We start from the raw sequence: 25,317 nt of genomic DNA on the forward strand, positions 1-25,317 counted from the left end.
TTTAGTGAATTTTGCTCCATTTTACGACCTTTCTTCCCACAGTTGTTAAGTAAATCACTGCAGTTGTTAAGTTATTAACACGGTTGTGAAGTGAATCTGACTTCCTCATTGACTTTGCTTGTCAGAAGGTCACAAAAGGGTATCACATGATCCCGGGACACTACAACCATCATAAATATGAGTCAGTTCCCAAGCATCTGAATTTTGATCACATGATCATGGGGATGCTGCAACGGTCAATGTGAAAAACAGTCATGTCACTTTTTCAGCGCTGCTGTATCTTCAAACACTCACTATTGTTAAGTCGAGGACTACTTGTATTATGTAATTTGTTCCTAAAGTATTTAGAACAGAGATGAACAGCAAAAAACTTGGTGGATAGTTTAGAAGAATAAAACATGGCATACCCAATTGGACTTTAAAGTATTTCTAAAAATTCTCTCCAGACTGGATAAATGGGTAATGAGATGGTAAAAGAGATTCAGAATAATTAAGTGTAAAGCATATATTTATAATGTGATATATATTGATAAAACTTGAAATTATAGTGACTTGATCTGAATGAAATCTTGGGTTGTGGCAGAATGATGAATGCAACAACAAAACAAAATCACCTCTACAGTTGAAATGATTAGAGAACGGATTTACAGTACAGAACAGGGTCTGTCTATTATATCCTGTCTTGTAATACGGGGAACAGTCGCTCCATCTCAAAAACCATTCCTTTATGCTAGAAAAAGGTGTCACACAGGACAATAAAAATGACCAGTAGATTGTCATGCTATATCATGAGGAAAAGATGTATCATATGCTGACCTTGCTTTAGAAGAAAAAAATTGCATTGGTAAAGGAAGGAGAGAGTAGTTTTCTCTCTCCTTCATATTGCTTCAATCTCGGATAAGGACAGACGAATGGGTGAAACGTGTTTCTTTCCGCCTGGAGATGGTTACTATCTCGCAATCCTAGCTGTCGTAGGCCTTATATCGAGTCTACTCGTGTGCTTATTTCTTAGAACAAGACTTCTACTGCACGGATGTCATAAACGTAGAAGCTTTTCTTCCTCAAAATGGGAACTACTTAAAAATTATAGGCCGAGGTAGGGTGCTGGGGTGGACGGACAACTGTGGAAAGGATGAGCGAGCATGTCCTTCTCGTTTCCATCGCTTTCCTTGGCATGCGCAGAGGAAAATCGCCACGAGCTCGGGAACTACATTTCCCGTGGTGCAAGGAGCAGGGTGCACATGCGCAAAATGCCGCCGGCGGCGGGGAGGGTTGCGCGTTCCCGTGCGGTGATGGCGGTGCGTGGACGCGCGGCGGTAGTAGCAGCAGTAGCAATGGCTGCTGTGGATCGGCGGCTGCCGAATCTCGATGACTTCGCGGGGCAGAGCTGGAGTGCTTGGGTGGAGAGAGTTGGGCCGCCTACTACCGAGACAGGTGAGCGCGCCTATCCCGCTCGTTAACTCTTAGGCAGCGAGGAGCAGCGGGGGGAAGTAGGGACACTTCTCAGTCGCCGTTTCTGCCGCCGCCGCCGCCGCCGCCGTCGTCGACGAGCTTCCTCCCTCCCTCTCTCCCTCCCTCCCTTCGCCCGCCCTAAACAAAGGAGCCGCCGGGTCCTAGCGCCGTGGAACTTCTTGCTTGATGAATGCTTTTTTTTTTTTTTTTGCAAAACCAGGTTTCCCAAGATCTCCCGAATTCCTAGAATGGATTCCTCTGTCGAGCCTGATGTAAATAGGCGAACATACTGTGATCGTCTTGGTATCAATCAGAATCTTTGTTCCCCGTAGTTTCCACACAGAGAGTTTAGGTAGTTCTGTCCTTTGCTTTGATTCCGTCTAACATGAGGGTACTGTACTTATGCCCTATTCACGCGATTCTCCCTGACTTTTGATCTTTACTGTTTTTGAGTCCACATTTATGTATGAAACAGTCTATATAAATTCCCATTAGGATCTTTGAGCCCTGCTTTAATTTTCCCCAGTTTATTTGAATATTCTTTCTTCTGATTCTTTTACAATCACTTTTTCTACTTTCTCCAGAATAGCATTCCATGCTTTGATATGCTCCTGTGGCACTTACAAGCCACAAAATACCTTGCTGATTTTGAATTCTCTCCTGGGTCACTCTAGACATGCTGCTTTTTCTTTCTCTAAATGTTCACATTTGCCCTTTAAATTCAGCCAGCTAATATTTTGCATTGATTTTATTCTTTCAATCCCCTTATAGCCGATTCTCAACCAGCTCTTCTAAAGTGTTTTCAGAAATCTGTGTTGGCTTTACTTCCAGCTCTGCTGCTTCTCTGGATTTCCTTCTCCTCAAGTTATTCCATTTTATTCAGATCTTTGCCTTGGCCACTGAAACTGGTTCCTGCCCATCCATCTGTTTCACGTTCCTTGCACCTTCCTTCTGTCTTCTTCTGCTCTGTTGACTTGGCCACTAAATTATTACCCACTAGAATTTCCTTGCCTTTGCTTTCCTCTCTTACCAACCTGATCCCTGACATCCTGATTCAGTGTCTCCATGCTCCTCCTCCTCCTCCATTCTGTTGTGACTTTTGCTCTGTTTGCCTTTCCTTGTGAGAGGGACAGGTTGGAAGTATATGAACATGGTGGATGGATATCTTGGCCTCTGGTGATTTTTGTCCTTGGAATCATTTGGGAGCATTGCCTTTAGCCTCTTTGACTTTCTCAAGTGCAACCTGACAGCAGACTCCAGAAGGGGCGGGAGAGTCTGAGGAGCTGTCCCTGGTGATGCTTTTTATATTGTTAAGCTTCTCCCTTCCCCCTCCTTTATCTTGATAGAGTTAGTGCCTTCATGTAATATCTGATGTACTTCCCTATCCAGCAGAGTTTCTGTAATGGCTCCTGTATTTTCAGGGATTTAGAAGCAAGTTATAAATTTCCCTTGCTCGCAGCTCTCTGTCAGAGTGTTTTATTTACTTATTTAGCATCCATCTTTTGCCCTAATCCTGTGATTTTTTTTAAAAAAAAATTAACTATTTTGAATTTCTTTCTTCTGTTTTGATGTTGACACAATTGATGCATTTTAACAGATACTTCTTATCTTTCTGGTGTGAAATGTATTAGATACAGAGCATTATGTCTTAGTAAAGTCAGGGGTCTGATCCTGATGACCATCTGTGTGACACATTCACACTGTTAATTTGAAGTCACATTATTGAATCTTACCTGCATTGCTAAATACTTATGGGCATTTCATGACTGTCTCTGTAGTGCAAAGAGATTCCCAGGTGGGAAATAGTAGAAGAAAGAGTGGTCCTAAATTCATTTATTTGATTCTTCATGTACATGTGGGGATTGGATAGGAGATCACATATTAGTACAACTACATGCACAGTGTGGTAAGAAAATGTTTCCACTGTAATGAAACCAGAGTATTCTGGTTTACAACATGGCACCACTGTAATTCAATATCAGCGAAATTTTGATTCCATGGCTAAAATCCAGCAGCATTTATTTGCCTTGAAATTTGGGAATTCCATTTTGAAGTCCATCTTAAGGCATTTATTTTTGAAGCCTGGTTTGACTGCTAGGAGAATAGAGATACTTATCCTAAAAAGTGCATAGATTATATACACATATTATTGTTTCATGTGATACAAGCATACCTCTTTCATATTCATATTCATTTTACATACCTGTTTGTTGAATACTAGTGGATGATGACTATTTGAAAGCAAAATGAAAAAGAAAATAATTTTCAAATGAAACCTTACCACAGGAGATGATCAAATCATGTTCTTCCCTTATAGCCACATTGTTATAATTTGCAAAGCCTTCATGGGTGGAGCTGTATGCTTGTCACTGTCTTCCACACACCTCTTGATTTATATAGATTGGCAGAGCAATTCTGCTGAAACAGCAGGCAGTGAAGTCTGAGATTCAGCATGTCCACTACTATAAGCTCGCAGAAGCTGAAGAACATCTGCTGTATTAGCAGAGCTGATTCTTAGGGACCCTTATTTTCTTGGCAACTTTAAGAATTGCTATTATTATTGCTGTTATTAAATTAACTCCTTATCTTCGATAAAGCTCAGGGTGGCCCTGGGCAAACTAGCTTACCTTTTGCACAGGGTTGTTACGAACATAAAAATAAGGCAACCCTTACACAATCCCCTGCTCAAGTTCATTTGGAGGCAAGGTGGCAGACAAATGTAATAATTTTCATCAAATCAATTTCATATACTTTTGAAGGGGAGGGGGCTAATTAAAAAAACTATTCAATTGCAAATGTAATAGAGATATTGTTTTACCTGTTTGCAGATGGATTTCTTCAGTACAGTACTTGGACACAATGTAATTGCAGAGTGCTCCATGGCAAGTTTGAGAAGGTGTGATGTGTAAATGAGATGGAAGTTCCTTTTGCTACTTATTTGTCTTGAAATATGTTGTAAGCCTATTCAACCTACTGACATAACCATGCATACTCTAGTAAGCCTTACTATATAGTATGAAGTAATTCTAACTGAGCATGCTTTGAGCTGAACTTTAAGGGGTAGAAAGTGTCCATTCTAATGTATCAGGAAGCCATAAGTTCTTGTTAGCATTGACAGATAATATATCTTCAGTAGATTTAATTTTGACTGATGGAAACAATTTTTTTTTAATTTGCCTAGTGTCCGATCTGGAAGAAAACAGTAGGAATGTGAGAAAGAAGATTGATGCAATGACCCTCATTAAAGAAGGTAAGAAGACCTCAAACTCTCTGGTGAAACATGCGCTGTAGAGACCTTTGCTCCAAACTCCAAACTTGTGGATTTGTAAATGATCTGCAAAAAGAAAGGGATGAATATAGCTATAAGTATTGTATACTCCACTGTCTGGAATGGTAATTACTGCATTTTTACACAGCAGGTGATCCTTAATTTAGCCTATACAGATTTTTCAATTCTGCAAACAGAAGACTGTGGGTTTGCTTGCCCATGAAGCAGTAAGATGTCCATAATGACTTTGAGTGAGGGCCACAATAGGGTTTGCTGCATCATGACAACCAACTCTACTTCTCTCTTTGTGGAGAAGGGAAGAGTTAGAATGCATAGAACAAATCCTGGACAAATGCTTTGATACTGGCATTTTCTGCTTTGCTACATCATGGATGGCAGCAGTGGTAAAAGTGTCCTATTCCATGATTATATTCTTGTATTTCAGGGAGTGTTGATGTTTTACCCATTTAAAAAATGATGGATTTTTCCTAATTATGGCATGAACCTTGCCATATCTTAGGATAAAAAGAAGGAATGCTCCTATAATTTATTAGGAAATCAATATAGGGGAAGCTTAGTCTTGAGGATATATCTTCCTTGATATCTGAATCGGTTTGTAGATTTTTGTCTTGAATCTTCCCATCTTGTTTCTATAGCTCTTCTATTGACCAAACACTTAATATGATCTTTCCAGAGATTTGAGATAACCTAAACTATTCAGATTCTATAGCCATGCTTTGTTTAGTTTCAAAGTCTCTTTTGTTATGGTTCCATCTCTATGGCTTCTAATAAGATGAAGTCTCATGAGTCCCAAGCAAAAGCCTCTGACTTCCCACTATATTTTGTCTAAAGATCATTTGTCCATAGTTTCCCTTATATTCATATTATATGATCTCAGCCATTTCTTAAACTGAAGTTAAACAGACTTATAGAGACTCCAGATGACTCATGCAAATGAGTCAAAGCCGCAGGGAAGGGCCCAATATGTTCTCAGACTGTTCTTTTCTGACCTCAAATATCAATCATACTCTGTCCATCAATTCAATATTTTAACCAGTACATTCCAAAACAAATGTTATTAAATGAAAACTATGCTAGAACTCATGCTAGAAGAGATAAAATCAAATCTAACTCATCCAAATCCAATCTCTTAATATTAATAGTTGGACAAGTATGCCCTGAGTCACCAACTTCCTGTACTCTGCCAAGAGATCAGACAACTTTCTCTTTCCGTTTGGGGTGTGTGTGTGTGTGTGTGTGTGTGTGTGTGTGTGTGTGTACACATGTGTTTCTAAAGAATTTCTGTTCTTTACTAGAGTAGGGAAGAATACAGATACAGATTAAAGTCCCGCTAGAACAGTGTTTCTCAACCTTGACAATTTTAAGGCATGTGGACTTCAACTCCCAGAATTCCACAGCCAGCATTGCTGGCTGTGGAATTCTGGGAGTTGAAGTTCACATGCCTTAAAATTGTCAAGGTTGAGAAACACTGCGCTAGAAGGTAAGAATGTTGACATCAGCAATGACATCAGGAACTGAAATCATTTCTCCAGATGAGATTGTTCATACCCCAAACTCTTCATACAGCCCCTTTTGCTTCTCTAGCAGACCTTTGGAAATGTGAATTATATTGGACACCCAAGCCATAATGTCCAGATGAACCTCTGCTGTGCTTTGTCTGACTTTTGCAATCACTTTGAACCAGCCAAGCCCTTGGATAGTCTGCAATTAGTTGGGCCTTGTCCCTCCCTCCTCTTTGGCAGCTTTCCTCTCTTTCCTGCCCTGCTGCCCTAGGTCTTTTCATTGCTTTCTAGCTTGTCTGTGACTCTTTGTTTTCCACTTCTGCTGCCCCAGCTGTGCTAGGAGGTGGGGCTACTTGCTGCCAACGTTACAGAGCACAGGACAGCAAGTGAGAACCCCCTTTGCCATATGACAGCCATTTGTTTTGTTTTTTAACATGTGTGCCCACATTAGCAGGGAGAGGCAATCTCCAGAATAGATATGGAGGCCACATCACTCACTGGCAGTTTTCTAAATTGAACAGCTGCCTGTGAAAATATCAACCTAAATGTTAGTAACCTATAAAATAATTGCATACAGATTGGAATGCCTAGTTTGGTGCTCAAGCATTAGATCTGTCTTTTTTCAACCTAATATCTTCCACATACATGATTATTGGCTGGTATTATCAGGATAGTCAAAACTGAGAGGTGATGAGTTGGGGAATGTCGCTTTAAGCTACTGATCATATAGTCTTTCAACTAAGAATTTGGTGCTTCTATTACTGAGCAACAGAGTACAGTATGGGCTCTGCTATCCAGTCTTGCAACTCCTGTTGTTGTGGGATGACTAGCCAGTTATAGCCAAGACCATTTGGCTAGCTGGACCAGTGGCCTGACTTGATATAAACAATTATTGATTATAACTGAACAATGTACCTTGCAAGCATTGGCTGCTCCATCTTGTAGCCATACAAAGAATCCCAAGAAATGCTAGTGTATGAAATAATTGTGACAAAAATACAGCTTTTTCTTCTCAGCTCTGTGTCTCACTCTCTGTTCTTTTAAGTCAAGAGGGGGGAGGGACTCTGTGGTTGTCCAGGTGTTGCTGAATTACCACTTCTTACCATTTCCATCAGCGAGTTGAGTGGTGTGGGGTGTTAAATAGCTGTAGCTCAGCTGCATAGAGAGAGTCCCAGGTTCTCCCGACTTAAACCTGCGCTTTCAAGATAGGTTGAACATCTCATTTTGCTCATAGGTTTGCTCAAAATTGGACTGCAAAATTGAGAGGGTGACATGGGCCTCTTCCCTGAGTGTGCTCTCATCACTCGCATCTCTTGTCCTTTCAGACATGTCTATCTTTGGTCATTGCCCAGCTCATGATGAGTTCTACCTGGTGGTGTGTAACCACTGTGGCCAAGTGGTCAAACCTCAAGCCTTTCAGAAGCACTGCGGTAAGCTAGGCAGCCAACATGCCAAATGAATGTCTGTAGCCTCTCAGGGAGTGCTTGGGAGTAGTGCTGCTGCCTGGGGATGGAGGTGGTGATGGTGGTGCCTAGAGTGAAAGGCCCTCTTTTTGGTTTCCTCCCTGCAAATTAGGGAAGTCCCTCTTTCTTAGGATTGCTTCTCAATGAGCAAGGAGATGGCTGGTAAGATAGTAGTCAGGAAACAAAGGATACGTTCTGATCATATTAGGGTCATTCCCGAGATGATATTTTGCTACTTACACCCCAAGGTTGGGAGGCAGCTAAAAAGTGGCCAGACCTGCATGTCTTCATAACTTCTGCAATATATGTATGAAAGATATATGAATAATTATGTGCATCTAATAGAACCATCCTTAATGGTAAAAGACATTATTTGCTAGAGTAGTACTTTGCTTGAGTTGTACACCTGATTGACCCTTTTCTGTCTAATGCTTTGCAAGTGGCATTGCAGCTCCTCTCCTTCCCAGCTGGTATTGCTGTCTCCTACCAAATTCTAACTTTTAGAAATAAAATGAGGTTTGGCCATTTTTTAGCTGTTTTTCCGTTTGTGATCTCAAAATTCAGCTATGGAAATTAAATGTAAGAAATTTCCTTTAGCAATCATCTGTGAATTGCTTACCTTTATCCAAAGCTGGATTGTTGCCTGAAGGGAGATGAGGGGAAGTAATCATTTCATGAGGATTATCAAAATCTCTTTGCTCACTACCAAAATCTGTTCAGAGTTGGGGCAAGCCAAGTGAAGGGTCTAAATTAGAAGCCCTCTGGCGACTTGGCAAGTTGTAATTTAGCCTGTTGGCAAAGAAGAGGCAAATGGGTGAATAGAATGACAGAGGTATCCAGAATGTGAGCAGAAGTCACGTGATGGCAGTATCCTTTCTGAAGCAAGATAGCTTGGATCTGCTCAGTGTTTCAATGGACCAACCACATATATCACTTTGAATTACATGATGGAAGAAATACCATGTTTATTTCTGTTATGTATTTATCTCCTAGGCTTTACGAATCATGCCTAGAGGGACAGAATAATCCCATATATGTTGCTAGTGGCAGCCACACAAAGAAAAATGTATAGGGTTTGTCTTCTGTTGTCCCATGGATGGCTATACACAGCTATTGACTATGCTTCCCTGTCAAACAGGAAAGAGAGAGTAACCTCTTTTCCGTCTCACAGCTCTGACAAAACTATCTGGGACAATTTGGGAAGGCGCACTTTGAGGGTTGCCAGCAAAAAGAGCCAACTTGATGCAGTGGTTAAAAGCACCGGACTTAAAACTGGGAGACTATGAATTCTAGTCCTGCCTTAGGATGAAGCCAGCTGGGTGACCTTGGGGCTCTCATTCTCTTTCTGCCCTGGGGAAAGAAGCAATGGTATCTGTCTTCTTTTAAAAAAAAAATGTTAGGAAAACAATATGGATTTAACCATATAATAATCAGAAGTCAAGATAAGAAGTGACTTGAAAACACAATATAATACTAGCAAAGTGTTATACTGTGGAACAGGGAGAGACTTTAAATGTGATTTGGTAAACCGGAGACTTGTACAAATGTGCCTCTGAATTTTGGGAGCTCCAGACTCAGTTCTAGATGTTGTCATGTACTTTGGCTCTATAGGTTCTGGGTGAAAATTCAAATTTAGTAACAAAAGGTCTTTCCTGGGGCACTATTGTATATATAAAATCAAGTTGCAGGTGGGATGATGAGTAGATTAGAAAAGGAAAGATCCAGAATTTTGCAGTGGAAACTAAATAATTTTTGACTGGAATGAAATACAGAATTGCATCAGCTCTCTCTGATTTAGTTGGCCTGTTGTGATCCACGGATTCAGTTTTGACTGGGAAGTGACTGATCAGGCTAAAGTATCTATTACATTTTTAAAATGTTGTTTGCATTATTTTTATCCCTGAGTAGCTTTGGGAGGAGAACTATTCTGTTAATGGCTGATAAAAGAGATTGGGAATCATAACGTATTTATAATAGAGTAACGGGTTAATTATGGAAAATATGCTTTTTAAAGACCCTGGGTTACTGTTGTACCTATTCCACTTCATACCCAAGCAGACCTGCAATTTGCAGTCTGGTTGCTGCCTCACAGGCTCCTTCACTGGCTAGCCAAGCTTTCTGGCTAACAGCATTGTTATTCCCACATAGAGAGACGTCATGGACCTCTCAGCAAACTCTGTGGTCGGGTGCAGCCATCATCCAATTTGCAGAAGTGCCATGCTGTCAATGGGCGGCCCATTGTTAGTGGGAGTCATGGATCCACCAAATCATGGAGGGAAAAATCCCAGAGCTTCTTTAATCAAACCCAGCATATGCCAGAGAAGATAGACAAGATGCCGAAGGACAACCTATGGTAAGAGGGTCTGGCTGGGGTTCTTTGTGAGTAATAAATCCAACCATTCTCTTTGTGAAGATCTCAGCTCAGGCATACTTTGAAGAAAGCAATCCTAGCTATATGTTGGTTGCTTGAAGTGCAGTAAGAAAGAGAAAACAGTCCCCTTTGGGATAGCTATAGAAATTGAACTACTCAGCTATAGAAATTGAATGAACAAATGAACAAACAAACAAATGAATAAATGAATATAGAATAAAACTTAAATATTTCATGAGATAACACAGGAAGTTTTCAAGCATTTCTAGGGTTCATCTATATTGTTCTCTAAGGTTAATATTTCATGCAAATATAAGAGTAAGATTTTTTTCTTTGAAGATTTGTAATTCTATCCTATCCTATCCTATCCCATCCCATCCCATCCCATCCCATCCCATCCTATTCCATTCCCTGTGAACTCTTTATGCTTTGAGTGTGAAACAGCTCATTTTGCACTTGAGAGTTTCACACCTGATTAGGATGTTCTGAGATTGAAATAGATCAGACAAAACATTTTATACACTCTTAGTTTTATACACATTTATAGTCCCATTTGCCACAGATAGTTCCTAAAAAGATGATTTTTTAAACATTGACTAAGTGCAACTCCAAAAGAAATCAGAGCAATAAATAAACCAATTATTAATGATGCAAAAAAGGAATACTATGTACTCCCTTCATGCCATTTTGATACTCCTGTTACTCCTTTATATTAACTAATTAATTTTATTTAACTACAAATGCTAATGAAAATGTAACATATGGAAAAGCTAGCACGCAGCAGTTAAAATGTACAGTCAAAACAATAATCAATCCGTTTTCTACCTTATAAATGGAAGCTTAATGATTACGGTTGAATTCCATTAGCAAGATAACAGTGTTTGGAATTTTTTTGAAGTCTAATGAGAAGATATGATTGCTCCCTTGGGTTCAGATGACCCCATTTTGGTTTCGGAGTGTATTTACTGAAATGGAGCATATTTACTAACAGGTGAGGTGTGATGGCAAATGTTTAGTTAGTGTATTTAAAATGGAGTGTATTTACTAAAAGGTGAGGTATGGTGACAAATGTTCTAAAGTGATTTTCTTGGCTTGGTCGTTTGATGGCTGAAAGTGAACTAGAAGACTGTTGCTAGGTGCTGGAATCATTCATGAAGTTATCAATGTTGGTACTTCCCACTTTTCACAGATTCTTGTTTTACTATCCCTGGAAGCTGAGCTTCATTTTCGTGTCTTTGCTTCTTCTACTTTCTCCTGTATCCTTTCTATTTGGGCAGCCTTCTCATGCAATGATTACATCCTTCTTTTTTATTCATAAATATAATGCTAATACATGAGGAAGGCAGCTTTGTGAATGAAGCTGCTGCAAGAATCTGCTGGTGTAGAACGCCAACCATCATGAGGGTCTTTACAAGGCCTCCAAATTACTTTCTTTGGGAATTTAGATGAAATACAGTTCAGAAGATTGCCTATGACATCAACCTCAAAACAATGTGTGCTGTTTGTCCTCCAGCTTGTTCGTGCCTGTAGTAAATCTAGAGAAGATCTCCAGCCTTCCAAAGTCAGATGGGGATGGAATCAAGGCTCCCCCTCTGCTTTTTGACACTGCCATTCCCAAACAGTCTTCGGTTAACTCAAAAGAGGCTCTAGGCAAACCTTCCTTACTGACGTCACCAAAAGAACTTCTGACATCAGCCAAAGCTGGCAGCACCTCCATAATAACGGCTGACACCTTGAACAGGAAACTGGCGAATGCTTCTAGCCTGAGTGAGAAAGAATCGGGTGCTGTAAAATCTCTGAAGAAAATATCTCGTAAGTCTTGCCTTTCTCATTGTGTAATCTTCTGGCTGGAGGCAATGTAATAAATAGTCGAACCATCGGGAATGATTACATAATAGGGTCTTTTTAATGGTTAGTATTGTAAAAAAGAAAGTTGGTTTGGTAGCTGTATTTCCTAAGCAAAACATTTCCCATAAATCCATTCCTCATTTCATCTGTAAGGAAGAGTGGGTTGCTACCTAGGCCATAGGGCAAAGTTGAAAGAAAGTTCTTTGCAACCTTTTTGCTTCCTTAGTAATCCTGAAGGGAGGGAATAAAGCTTCTAAGATGCCAGCTTAGAAGCCTCTTTCCATGTATATTTATCACCTTTCTCACTTCATCCTTTGTCAAAAGAAAAAGGATGTGTATCATAACCACTTTGGAATTTTTTGCAAAACCAGTGTATCTACTGTGCAAAACCAGTTTGTCCGGTTTAATTCCATGAGGTTGAGCATTTGTCCCAAAAGCACCTGAGTGGATGGGAAGGGAGGGAAATACTACTGTATCAGCTCACTTTTAAGCACTGGGATTATAGGATTACGTGGAGGATATGTGATGTGAGCTACTTAGCAACTAGAATAAGTGAGTTTGGGGGGAAAGAGTATGGTCTTCCCCAACCCTCAAAGGATTTCTCTTTTCAGTTAATGCCATATGATCACAATTCTGGGCCAAGGCAAAAAAGATGTCACACCAATTGTGCCCAAAAGATATGACTCCATGTAGGCTGACCCATAAAATAAAACAAAGATGAGCGGGAAAATAAATATACAAAATACAAAATGAGACATGCCATTCATTTACATAAAGAATTGTATTTAATGCACCTCTGACAGCAAAAAGTGAACAATGGTTGTTTTGTTTTGTTTTTTTGAAATACAGGTAGTCCTCGACTTACAACAGTTCGTTTAGTGACAATTCACAGTTGCAGTGGCACTGAAAAAAGTGACTTATGACTGTTTTTCACACTTACGACTATTGCAGCATCCCCATGTCACGTGATCAAAATTCAGACACTTGGCAACTGACTCTTATTTGTGACGGTTGCAGTGTTCTGGGGGTCAAGTGATCAACTTTCGCGACCTCCTGCCAAGCAAAGTCAATGGAGAAGCTAAATTCGCTTAACAAGCGTGTTACTAACTTAACAACTGCAGTGATTCACTTAATAGCTGTGGCAAGAAAGGTCGTAAAATGGGACAAAACTCACTTAACAACTTTCTCACTTAGCAACAGAAATGTTGGGCTCAATTGTGGTCGTAAGTTGAGGACTTCTTGTACTGCATTTTCAATAAGGGGGCTGCCTTAACAAATCAAAGGGAAATGGGTTATTGGGAGGGGAGACTTGTCACTGGACGAGCAGGAATGTGACTCTTTGACTGCACTTTTGCTTTGGCATCTAACTCTGTGTTTGTTCCCACAGGGAAAGAATGTGATTTAAACCGCCAATGTGGCGTGGTGAATCCTGAAACCAAGAAAGTTTGTACTCGGTTACTGACCTGCAAGGTAAGACGCTGTGCAATGGAAGGCCTGCTTCCTGCAGGGATTGGAGAGTTGAGAAGTGCTGTGCAGCAAGTTGCCTTTATGACTGCTGCTCTCATACTTTCTGGCGGGATAGGTTTTTTCTTTTCAAGAGGCTGTCCTCCTTTTTTTTTAATGGCAGTCTAGCCTGGGCATCTTTAAGTGTCTGCATCTCCATGCAAATAATTGCTTTATCTGCCCATTGGAACAGCAGAGATGTCTTATTGGAGTGCCAGCAGGGATGTTCATATGGGAAATAAAAAGAATCAAAATGATAGTCTCAGCCATGGAATCAAAGCCCTTCCACTCTGTATGTGTATGCAGTGTTGATGCAGACATGCTTTGATTGTGTGTGATCACAACCACCATTACTTTTTTAAACATCTTCCCCTTCAGATATTGCTCGTTCCATCATGTCTAGAGGGCACAAAGGCTGTTTTTAACATAGCCAGTTCTCTACAAATGTGTCAATTTTGAATGACAGTGTTGCCTTGCAGCCATATTCAAGTTCCTAGGCTGCCCAATATTGTATTAAGACAGTTGGGTATAAGCTAGTTTTTGGATAAAAGAATATTCCTATTTGCAAGAAGACTTGGGTGTGCCAAAGTGGGACAAACTTTACAGCATTATCATTGAGTCAGAAGACACTAATCAAGGAAACATAGAGTTGAACTTAACTAGGCCAATTCCATGTTGGGTGCAGTATCTAAGCACAAGACATCCACAACTAACAGATGACAATCTAGTTTTTGTTTTGAAAATTTCCAGCAAAAGTGAGTTTTTAGTCGCTCCCCAGTAATTGGTTTCATTCTTGAACCATTCTTGCTTAAAAACTTCTCCCCAAATCTACCTGGCAATAGACAAACAACCTGCATTTTATTTATTCATTTATTTATGTATTACATTTACATCCTGTCTTTCCTCCAAGAAGTTCAAGTGAATAGATATGAAGCTCACTCCTCTTTTTATTGTCACAGCAATATAGGTTTGGTTGGGCTGGAAAAAAAGGAATTGTGGTGGGAGTAGTTTTATTTAGTACTTGTATCCAAACAAAGTCTAAAGTCACTCAGTGATCTCCATGATCAAGTGGTAATGTTGATCCACTTCCATTTCCAGTTCAACACTCTACTACACTAGTCTTCTCATTCTCTTGTATTCAGCAGTTAATAGATTCCATCATTCCCTTGCTCAATAACCACACACTGTGTGTCTATTTAGAGCTTATTAGCAAAGTCAGATTAAAAGAAAAGGAAAAAGAAATAGGCTCTCTTCCTGACCAGAATTTAGAATTTACTCAATAAACAGGAGGAGTAATATTTTAATAAAAATGCTGCACACACCTTTATTACAGTATAACCCTTATTCCATAAAAGCTAGAAGCCCTTTCCTAGAACCAGTGCATTTCACTGAAATTCACTGAAGCAGTATGCTGGCTGGGGAATTCTGGAAATTAAATTGCACGCTTCTTAAAGTTGCTGAAGTTGTGAAACTGATGCTAATTGAAACTCTTTACCTTATAGGGGGGCAATTGAAATGAGAAGAATGAGCAAGTATTGTCATAAGAGAATCCAGGACAGTTTGAAGAAAGTGTTTCTTCAAATGGCCCTTACTCTATATAGGCTATGATCATGCAACAAGTAGAGTCCTGTGATATATGGCTCTGACAGGAGAAAAGTCTGTTATTGACTATTAGTTCTAATAGCTGCATAGATCAGTTTTTCCTCAGCTAAGTACTCTCCAGCTATGTTGACACAAAGTTCAATGTCTCTGGGGAAAAAAAAACTCTGATCTGCCCCTTCTCAAGACATCTTTGCTGGTATGTGGGAAAGACCTTGGGAGACCGGGCAAAGATGGACTGCCAAGGGAATGGTAGATAAGAGACAGCATAGCCTGTGGCTGGATAGTGGGCAGGGCAAGAGGCTCAGAAGGGATTGTCCCTAATTTCTAAGGTTGGAAAGGAGATGGGAGGAGAAAGATTCTGTCAACGTAGCTTTACAATAAAGTAGAATTAAGTCGTCTGGTTATGATTTCTATCTGATTTATTTCATGAGGAGGCCGACAGATCTTTACAACCTGTAGTCAGTTTAGAATCTCTCCAACCTGGTCCTAAAAGATAGCAATATATACTGGCTGTCATCCACATATTGATGACATCTCAGCCCAAATCAATGAATAACTTTCCTTAGCAGTTTCATGTAAAAGTTAAATAATTTAAAGGGGAAAATTAAGACCAAGAAAATATATTGGAGTTCTCTAGGGATCAATTGTTATTGCTCTGATTACCAGCTAGAACTACCTATTCAAGTAGAAGCAGAAACACTGAATGATAGTGCTCTCAATTCACAACCATTGCAAGTTGTCAAGGAGGATACCGTGGCTAATAGTACTGAACACCATCAAGAGGGAGAAGAGAAAGAGTAATGTCCTTCTTCGTCTTGATCTACATATAGTTTTTCTACCAGAGTGGCCAGTACCGTTTCTGTCCCCTGACTAGACCTAACTCTAAACCAAAAATGGTTCAGGTTATCCATTTTCTTTAGGATCTTCAGTAACAAATTCTCAAACACTTTCTCAACAATCTTCCCTAGAAAGAGGAAGGTTGGAGACTGGGTAGAAGTTATCAAACTAGGTTGGATCTGAGGAGGGCTTCTTCAGGAAAGGGTGCACCACTGTCTCCTACAAGGGTAGTAGCACCATGTCCTTCTTCTGGGAAATATTGACAGTCTCACTGCATCACTCATGGTCCTGCCTACCATCCCAAAGGAATCAAGGAAGATGTGGTCAGCCCACAAGTAGTGATATTCAGAACTTCATTTACTGATTTAGATAAAATACATGATAAAGTGAATCAGCTTGAATGATGAAATGCATTGTGAAGATATAGAGTAGAAGATTAATTACTGACGGTGATAAGAGAGGTATAAGATGGAAACAAAGCATGTGTTAAAATAAATATTATGCTTGGAGAATGATTCAACATTGTGGAGGTAAGACAAGGATACAGGACATCTCTAGGTTGCTTAATGTATTTATGGATAAATGTATAAGGAATGCTTGCAATGATGTTAGACGAGTGTTGGTTTGGGCACATGAATATACATGTACTTTTATATGCAGATGATGCTGTGTTAACTGAGAACGGAATAATTTGCAGAGAATGTTAGAGTGTATGATGCAGGGAGCAGTGTGAATGGGGCAATTATGTTTGACAAGGAAATGGAGTGAATGATTTTAACTTATACATAAATGGGGGGAAAACTAGAACAAGTAGATGGGTTTGTGACCTTAGTAGGATGTTTATTAAAGATGGGGAAATGGATTGAGAGATTTTAGGATGTGTAAATACTGATAGAAACATAGTGGGCACTTGTATTTTGTGTGAGGAATGAATGCTTGTTGGAAGAAGTGAAAATGGCTAGGAATAAATGCATGCTTCTACCTGAATGGTTATATGGAAATGAATGTTAGCTATTTCAGGAGAAAAATATAAAAAAGTTGAGTGGGGTGTTTAAGAAGGGCATAGGGTGAAACAAGAACATAACGGAGTTGAGAATGAATGCATGCTGAGTTTGAAATAAATATGCAAAGCACTAACCAGTCCAAAAAATATGCACTATGGTGGCTTGATCAGATAGAATGAAGGAGGATTGAATTGCAAGTAATACATAAAGAAAGAGCAAATAGATTAAGGCAAAGGCAAAAACTAAGAAAGTTCTGGGTGGAAAAGGGCCTCAAAAAGAAAAAGGTGAGACCAAAATAATGTATAGATGGTATATGGATATGGTGGAAGCAAGGAAGCAAGGAAGGATAGTTTGCAAGGACAGAAGACACATTGTGAATGTTACTGGTATAAACTAGATATCTGTATGAGGGGTCCTTGGTGCTCTCTGAGCTTGCTTGTTTTCTTGCAGACATTGGGATAATGTCACCAAGCCAAGTCCAAAAATGCCAGGGAATTTCTAGAAGCTTGTCACTCTGACAAATCATCCATCAATAAAGATAAAAGACTTTAACAACATCAATATGCAAAAGGACTATCACCCAGCCCAAAAAGGAACAAAAAGACTGCAGCACGTTCCACCTGCAATCAGCACCCAGATCAGCATAGATTAATTCCAAGGTTAACATCAGACTAACAATCAAGTAAACAATACCCCAATCAAGAAATTGCCAAAGACCCAACAGCAAATAGCCACACTAAAAGAATCTCTAAGACCACCACCACCAACGCTGACAGGGCAAGCCACCAGAATATAAACTGACAGCAAATGACACTCCTTACTAGCACTGATGATGTTACCTAGTTTGGGTAATGAAATGTCTGCAAGAAAACAAGCAAGCTCAGAGAGCACCAAGGACTCCTCGTGTCAACCCTGAGCTACAAATATTCTCCTTTATTAGATATGTGTTATATTTTTCTTAGTTCATACCTTCTTTGTCTTACTGTTGCTTATTCCTAACATAACATAAGAAAGCATAACATATAACATAACATAACATATAACAAATATGTAAGAGGTGCAATATCTCTTTAACATAGCTTTGGATAAGTTATCTTTGGGAATAATATTACAGTATGTGCAACAGTATATAATTTTTCTCTGCTTTGTAAAAATAAAGCAGAAGGTCAGAAGCCACATGCATTCCCAGCAAGTCTTGGATTCGGATTAAGAACTCTTCCAAAATATGCTACTGAACTGTCATGTCTAATATGACAGAAATGGAAAATTATTAAACATAGGGTGCAGTTGATGTTTTAATTGAATCACATTAAATTTGGCTTTGTCTTCATTTTGATTCCAGTTTCAACCAATCCCTGGAGTATGGCCTCCTGGGAGCCCATTAAAGGATCAAATGTGTTCCTCACCCCAAGAAAAGATTGTCTACTCATATATAAATAATGATTTTCTAACCATAACCTCTGCTTCAGTGCTAGTCTCTCAGAGACTTGTTAAAATGTTCACTAGAGAAATGTCACACACTTTTTTCCTAAGATTATACCACTCATGGGTTTTATGTGGGATATTATTTATTTGAAAATGGCCTGTCATCACATCCTCTCTCTGAGCTTGCTTTTCCACCAGCCAGCTGATAAATCTAACATATCTCTCTTGCCTGTGCTCCAGATCCATTCTGTACATCAGCGTCGAGAGGTGCAAGGCCGCACAAAGGACTTTGATGTGTTAGTGGCCGAACTGAAGGCCAGCACCAAGAAAGGCGAATCTCCCAAAGACAAGAGCCCAGTGAGGAAAGACATAACTACTGAACGGCTGTTGCAGGACTTCTCTTCCATGTCACAGACTTCCTTGGTTCTGACCAATGTTTCTACTTCTTGTCAAACGAAGCAACCATATTCCCACTGTGCACTTTCCAGGTAACACACAGTTGAGATGAAGGAGCATATGATGGTATCTGCCATAGCTTCTGGATATTCAGTTCTCAGAAAGCTCAGCTCTTATCCTCTTTCTGCTGCTTTCAGGTCTGGGATTTCCTCAGAGAGTGACCCTGATGACGTGCCTATATCTTCTAGCGAAATTGACAGCCGTCTCTACCGTTTCTCAGCATCAAAGAGCACGGGGAGGGTGACAAGTGAGGAGAGTGAGGATGATGCCACAGATGATTCCCGCAAGTTAGATTGCCATTATGCAACACGACGACCCCATCCCCAGGCAGTAAGTGACAGACCGAGGCCCAACCTGCTCTTTTTCTTTGTGCTGTGTGGCTCTGATGAGAGATATTTGGCAAATGTTAAAAGTGGAGCTATAGGGGAATGGAATGTCATACCTGTGAAGCTGTGATATGGTCTTCCAATGCCTGGGTTCACATATCACTGTAAGTCATAATGTGATGTGTTTGTTTTGTTTGTGTTTTGATCTCTAAATCCAGACATTATACTTGTTCAATAATGCTTAGCACAATTGTGTAAATTAAATCAATATGTCAAGCTTTAGTCTATCTAGGCTAGTGTTTTGAAGGGCAGGAAGTAACTCTCCAAAGAAAAGGAACTCCTCTTGGCTTTGCGATGAATAGTTCCTTTAATTCAGTCAACGAGAGCTTGAATATTGGGGTTAACAAATGCAAAGCTGCTGTGAAATGTGGGTTGAATCCACACAAAATTAATCGTTCTTGGAAATTAAGATGATAGATTTAGTCTCTCTTTCTCATTAGCTGAAGAAATAGAGGATAGAATGAATAACTTCCTTGATATAAACTGGGTCTCCTACTTGTCACTGCAGAATTTGGGAATGTGCTCTTTGCATGATTTTGAGTTTCTAACACTTTCATCCTTCCATTAATCCTCCCCCACCACAACAGTTCTGCACTTTTGGAAGCAGATTGGTGAGCCCAGGGTGTTATGTGTTCAGTCGACGGCTGGATCGGTTTTGCTCTGCACTCAGTTCCATGCTGGAGAGACATCTTAGCTCGCACATGTGGAAGTAAGTTACCCTAGGACAATGCCAAACCAATTGGGGAAATAATTGGAATGTGCTTCTGCCTTTGTGCAGTCATATACATGAATTTGGGCATGCAGTGGAAGAGAATTATGATGTCTCATATGTAAGAAGTCAGTCCTAAGTCAGAATATAATCTTGCATATTTCCTAAAACCAGTCCTGATTTATTTATTTACATAGTTTGTATCTCACCTAACAAACTCTGAGGGCTGATATAAAATTGTATTGCTAAATTTGTACTCTTAAACAAGATTCTAGCAAACACTATAAATGTTTAAAGGTTGGGCCTGTAATGCACAAGAAGAAGAAAAAATGGGAAAACTGCAAAAACAGCACAGACCCTCCTTATTCCTGAAAATTCAATTATATCTATCTGTTCACTTATTTTTAAGACTACTAAGTTTTCTGTATAGTTACGGTTTAAAGACATATAATAGTTACAGTGAAACAGGTTGGTAAAAAACAGAATAAAATCACTAACAATATGTAACAAAGGAAAAATAAAATTTAAAAAATAGCAATGGTAAAATGGTACAACGATTAAAAGGCATCTAAAACAGTTATCAGAAAACTGAGAAATTGTATTTACCTAGTGCTATCAAAAAAAGCCCAAGCAACAACAGAAGCTTGGTGGATTTTCATATAGCATATTGTTCCACAAGCCATTCATCATTCATACATACCGAGAGTTTTACACTCTGTCATCATTGCGAAAACTTGAGAGAGGTGTCATTTCTGAAGAGAGTTCTACATTTTCATCCCAAGCAACACTGGAATTGTTTTTTTTTTTTTACAGTTTTGTATCTCTTTGACAGAAATGGCATCTGAAAATAAAAAGGATATCTGGCTCCTTGGAAACAAATAGGGATCAGTTAAATATTTATTGTATTCTAATAGGTAGGCTTACTTTTACACATCATACATATGTTTGATAGGAGGTAGTCATGTGTTTTAGTTTTTATTTCTCTGCTTCGTCATCAGTCGCTCTAAATCAGTGCCTGTAGAAATATTTGTTGAGTCTCTGCTGTTTGGGAGGGGGGAGGGGGGATTCTCCAGTAGATGGCACTGGATTACCAGGTTTGATGATACTATATCCTTCACAGAGAGAAAACCTATCTGAACAATGAGTGAGCCTAGCAGGGGAAGAGGCTGAGAGACATGTATTTGCAGGCATCTGTCCTTGTAAAGACCTTTAGAATTTGAAAGCAAATAGATGGGAGGGAAAAGATTTTGAACCTGAAGGAGAACAGAGATTCTATATAATTTGGAAATACTATATGAAAAAAACAGAGCATAATGAAAAAAAGGAAAGAAAAAAGTAAGAAAGAAAAAAGAAAAGAAAGAAAGAAAAGAAAGAAAAAGAAAAAGGCAACAAAGAAAGTAATAAAGATGTTTTGTTCGTCTAGCTAGTATAGAATGAAGGCACCTTCCCTGAACAGGGGATTGGACTAGATGACCACCAAGGTCCCTTCCAGCCAAGCTTCGCTTCTTAACTCTTGTTTTCTTGCTTTGTCCCATCCAGAAGGATTCCTCCAGCTGCTGATCATCCAGTTTCCACATCATCTCCAATGCTTTTGGGATTCTCTACATCCAATACATTCCCAAATTACAATTCTTCCCTGGTTTGCAGCCTTCCCCACAGTATCCCAAGCAGGACCTCTGTATCCTGGGCAACTTCAGTGACAATGGCATCCAGGGACAACCGTAACCACCATAGTGTGAACTATGCAGTTGGTTCGCCCCATGCTGCAGCTGCCTGTAGCCAGTCAGACTGCATGGGTGGAAGCCAATCCATCACGTCCCCACTCCCAGCCAACACCCCATCACCATCAGTCAGCAAGTTGCCTTCGAACAAGGCCAGCAAGTCCTCCAAAGCCAAGGAGATGGCTGGTAATGTGGAGCCAGAAGCCTTAGCTCGGAAGCGCAAACTATCTCCCAGTGTCCCTGCTAGTCCACCTTATAAACAAACGTGTTTCCTTGATCTGGGCAAGAACAAAGCGGTTGGCTGCCAAGTGTCCCATCCATCTGCCAAGGCCAAGACATCTGTGGTGGCTTCCTCCAACTTTTCCCTGAATGGGACAGTCTCTTCCGGGGCCAGGGTCAAGAGAGTCAACCATCTGGATTGCAGGGCACCTAGCCACATGCCAGTCAAAGCCTCATCACTGGAGAACCAGGGCTCCTCATTGAATGGTCCAAAATCACTGCTGACCAATTGCATCTCAGATGAAGAGGCCAAGAAACGCAAGAATTCAGCCACCTATTGTAAGCCAGTGAAGACCAAGCATTTGCCCTCATCCATGCCGCCTTGTTCCTCATCTGATTTGGGTGGCTCAATCAGAAGGAAGAAGCCAGTTGTCTCCTTTGAGGAAAAGCAGAACACAATGAAGGTAAGCTCCTGTCTTGGACATTGTAGGTGTATGGCTGAATTTTCTTCCACCTTGGGAGAGCTGTACTGGCTTTCTTTTTGCCTTCATCAACTTTATTTGCAAAGTCTGCATTCTGCCATGACAAGGCTGACTACTTCATAAATGTAAACAGGTATAACCAGTGCTTTTTTTCTTTAAAAAAAAAAAAAAGGTGCCGGAACTCACACACGTCGTACAACCCGCCTTGCCTACCCTACAAGGTTCCATCCAAAAAAGGTGCCGGAATTCCGTTCTGGGCGTTCTATGAGAAAAAAAGCCCTGGGTATAACACCCTAAAACAAAATCAGTATTGAAATGGATACCATTTAGGTTCTGCTGTGGTGCTATTTAAAGTATTCAAATGTGGTATTTTCTCTGATGTGTTTGCATATATTTATTTATATGCCACCTATCCTCTTGATAGAATGATTCCTGCATTGTTACATATTTGAAAAATAATACACTAAAACTGAACACCAATGAATGGTCATCATTTCAAGTCTGTACTTTTTATTAGTATAGTAAGCTTTATTTGGTAAATTAGTCAATTGAACCATGAAATGATCAATATTTTTGAGAAATAAGGACATGAGGCAGATAAGTGTGTGTTTATTTTCTCATGGTAAGAATAGGATTTTTAAGCAATGTTATTTTGGGGGCTATTGTTGAAATATTTTTAAAATTTCTGTACCACTCAATAGCAAATATTTTTGAATAGTTGTGCTTTTTTAAAATTAAAAAGAAATTCAGCAACATTGTTAGAGTAAGTCAGTTTACAATTACTGAAAAGTCAAATGATCATGGAAACTAATTTTATTGCTGGGGAAATCTACTTCTTATTAAATTCTCAGGAGCACTATTTATTTTAAATAATAAATACAGGGGAAGGTTGCTGTAGCTAATATCTGGAATACTAGCTTTCAAACCACATGAAACTTTGTTTTATTTCTGCACAACTTTGAAGGACAGGACACAGAGACATAATGGCTGAAATCACAAATCGTACTAAGTTTAAGTGTGCTTTAGTTCTGGTTCGTCCTTAGTTATTTGTAAAACAGTTTGTGGCTTGGCGTTGCATGTTCAACAATCATGATTAAACAAACCTGAGCTGTGATGTGTGAAACAAGCACTCCCACTTTTCTTATTCTGCTCTTCAGTTTTACGCAGACTTTAGCATGTGCTAAAGATCCAGTTCTATTTCCTAACAGGATTGCTTGACCATAAGAGCTGTATAAGAAACAGCAGTTCACAAATGCAGTTTTTTCGTCATGTGAAACAGAAAAGCAGCTTTTTTTGCTGAATGTTCTTCTATTTAGTTGCTGTCATGCTGAGGAATGGGTGGAAGCAAAATGGCAGCTAAGAGCTCTTGGAAGGGACAGGAATATTATATATGTATATACACAACTTGCTGAAATCAAGCCTCTGGACACACTGATAGATGTTAGTGCAATGTTGCAAATTGTTACATTTATCATAAAATGAGCTGAGTGGAATGGGGAATGAAACTCCAGCTGATGATCAGCAGCCCTTTTGATGTTTCTGATTCTGCCAGGCACACCTCTCTTTTCTGAAACTCAAAGAGCTGTAAGTTTGCTTTTGGGAGAAAGACAGCTGAGAATTCAAGACCTCTGAATTCAGCTAATATTGGTAGTTTTATGGCAGGGTGTGAGCAAAATTGTGTGAACAATTTATGAACAAAAAAAAATCTGCTTCTAAAACTTTTTATGAAAGGTCAAACGGATATAGGTATTTTGAAATGATACTTGGATTAATCTTACCTTTGGATAACTGATTTGAGGAAATGCTGGTATAGTATTGACTTTAAAAGTAAAAAGGATCTGCACATTCCTTATTGTTGAAGTCAGAAATTTGAGGATCATGTAATCCAACTCTCTGCTTGGTACTCACCAGCCAGAGTTCCCAAATACTGAATTATATATTTATTAGTATATTATGCCACCAACTGTAGTTATACTGTGCTATGTTAAAACAATTCCCAGCCGCCAGCTCAAGAAAATATAGGGTTTCTTTCTGCGTTGAGTTACTTTATTTCATTTGTCATGGAAATATAAATTAAATCCAGTAGAGATTTCATATTAAAACTTTGTTCCTGGAAAATTAAGCTGCAGTTGTTGTGATAGCTCCTGATGTTCTCTGAGTGGGATTCCAGCCACTAGTGACTTGGAGGTTCAGTATATACAAGTCAGAAAAACATCTGCCCAGCTACCCAGGCTCACTCCGTTTTGTATTAGTTAAACATATCCCCCTACACTCAGAATTTCATATACTGTATGTTCAACATTTCCTTCCCGTTCAGTTTAAGTCCCCTTGGTTAACCAAGTGGCCAGGAAAAATGTATCATGTGATTCCATCTTTCAAATGTTTTTGCAGTCATATGGAGGATCTATGTGGAAATAACTGGTTGCTTGCTAGAGTATGATGTGAGGTTTTAGTGTCACTTTGGATTACTATGAACCTCTAATTATGGGCATTAAGGAAGCATTTCCTTATTATACTATAGTCCAATTTATGCCCTTGCTGCAGAGGGTTTAATGGGGAGCATGTTTATTTGAAACCTGATCCAACTTTTTTTCAGCTAGAGATCCTTGTTTACATGGTAGTCTGACAACATATGCAAAATCCATTACACTTTCATGAAATGTTATTAATTAATATAGCTGCATGTCCTTTGGTCATTTCAAAGGAGCATGGCTACACACTAGCCACAATAGATACATTTTCTGTGGTTGGTATGACATGAACTGCCATATTCTGCACTGACACTCTCTTCTTTCTTCTCTTGACAGTCAAAAGCACATTAACAGCAAGTGCCTGCGTATTGCAGAAGCCAGCAGTCTGAGAACTCTGTCCATGGATCCAATTTGAAGTCTCTTTGCTTTTTATAACTTTATAGTATTTTTTTAAAGAAAAAAACCCTCTAAAATACCTGAAGACTGTGATTGTTCTTTTTTGATGTTGTGGTGATTTTGCATAGACAGACAGATAGACAGACACAGAGACAGATAAATAACAAAGTGAAAAGAGAAA

The 25,317-nt window shown here is 39.5% G+C and overlaps 1 protein-coding gene across 2 annotated transcripts; it reads left to right on the top strand.

The window, feature by feature from the left end:
* Window positions 1–840: 840 nt before the first annotated feature.
* On the top strand, window positions 841–25,215 carry ATXN7L2 (ataxin 7 like 2). 2 transcript variants are annotated; one of them, XM_039323343.1, is made up of 11 exons: window positions 842–1,434; window positions 4,634–4,702; window positions 7,569–7,673; window positions 9,855–10,059; window positions 11,591–11,889; window positions 13,313–13,395; window positions 18,537–18,784; window positions 18,890–19,082; window positions 19,726–19,847; window positions 21,387–22,251; window positions 25,077–25,215. In XM_039323343.1, exons 1-11 carry the CDS (start codon window positions 1,143–1,145, stop codon window positions 25,089–25,091), a joined length of 2,496 nt encoding a protein of 831 aa, XP_039179277.1. In that variant the 5' UTR covers window positions 842–1,142; the 3' UTR covers window positions 25,092–25,215. The 2 variants fall into 2 exon arrangements, with proteins under 2 accessions (XP_039179278.1, XP_039179277.1); XM_039323344.1 differs by lacking the exon at window positions 7,569–7,673 and having other exon boundaries at window positions 841–1,434.
* Window positions 25,216–25,317: the final 102 nt, after the last annotated feature.

This window comes from Crotalus tigris, unplaced genomic scaffold (assembly GCF_016545835.1).
Source record: "Crotalus tigris isolate CLP2741 ecotype Arizona unplaced genomic scaffold, ASM1654583v1 scf7180000024167.7108832, whole genome shotgun sequence".
NCBI classification, from domain to species: Eukaryota; Metazoa; Chordata; class Lepidosauria; order Squamata; family Viperidae; genus Crotalus; species Crotalus tigris.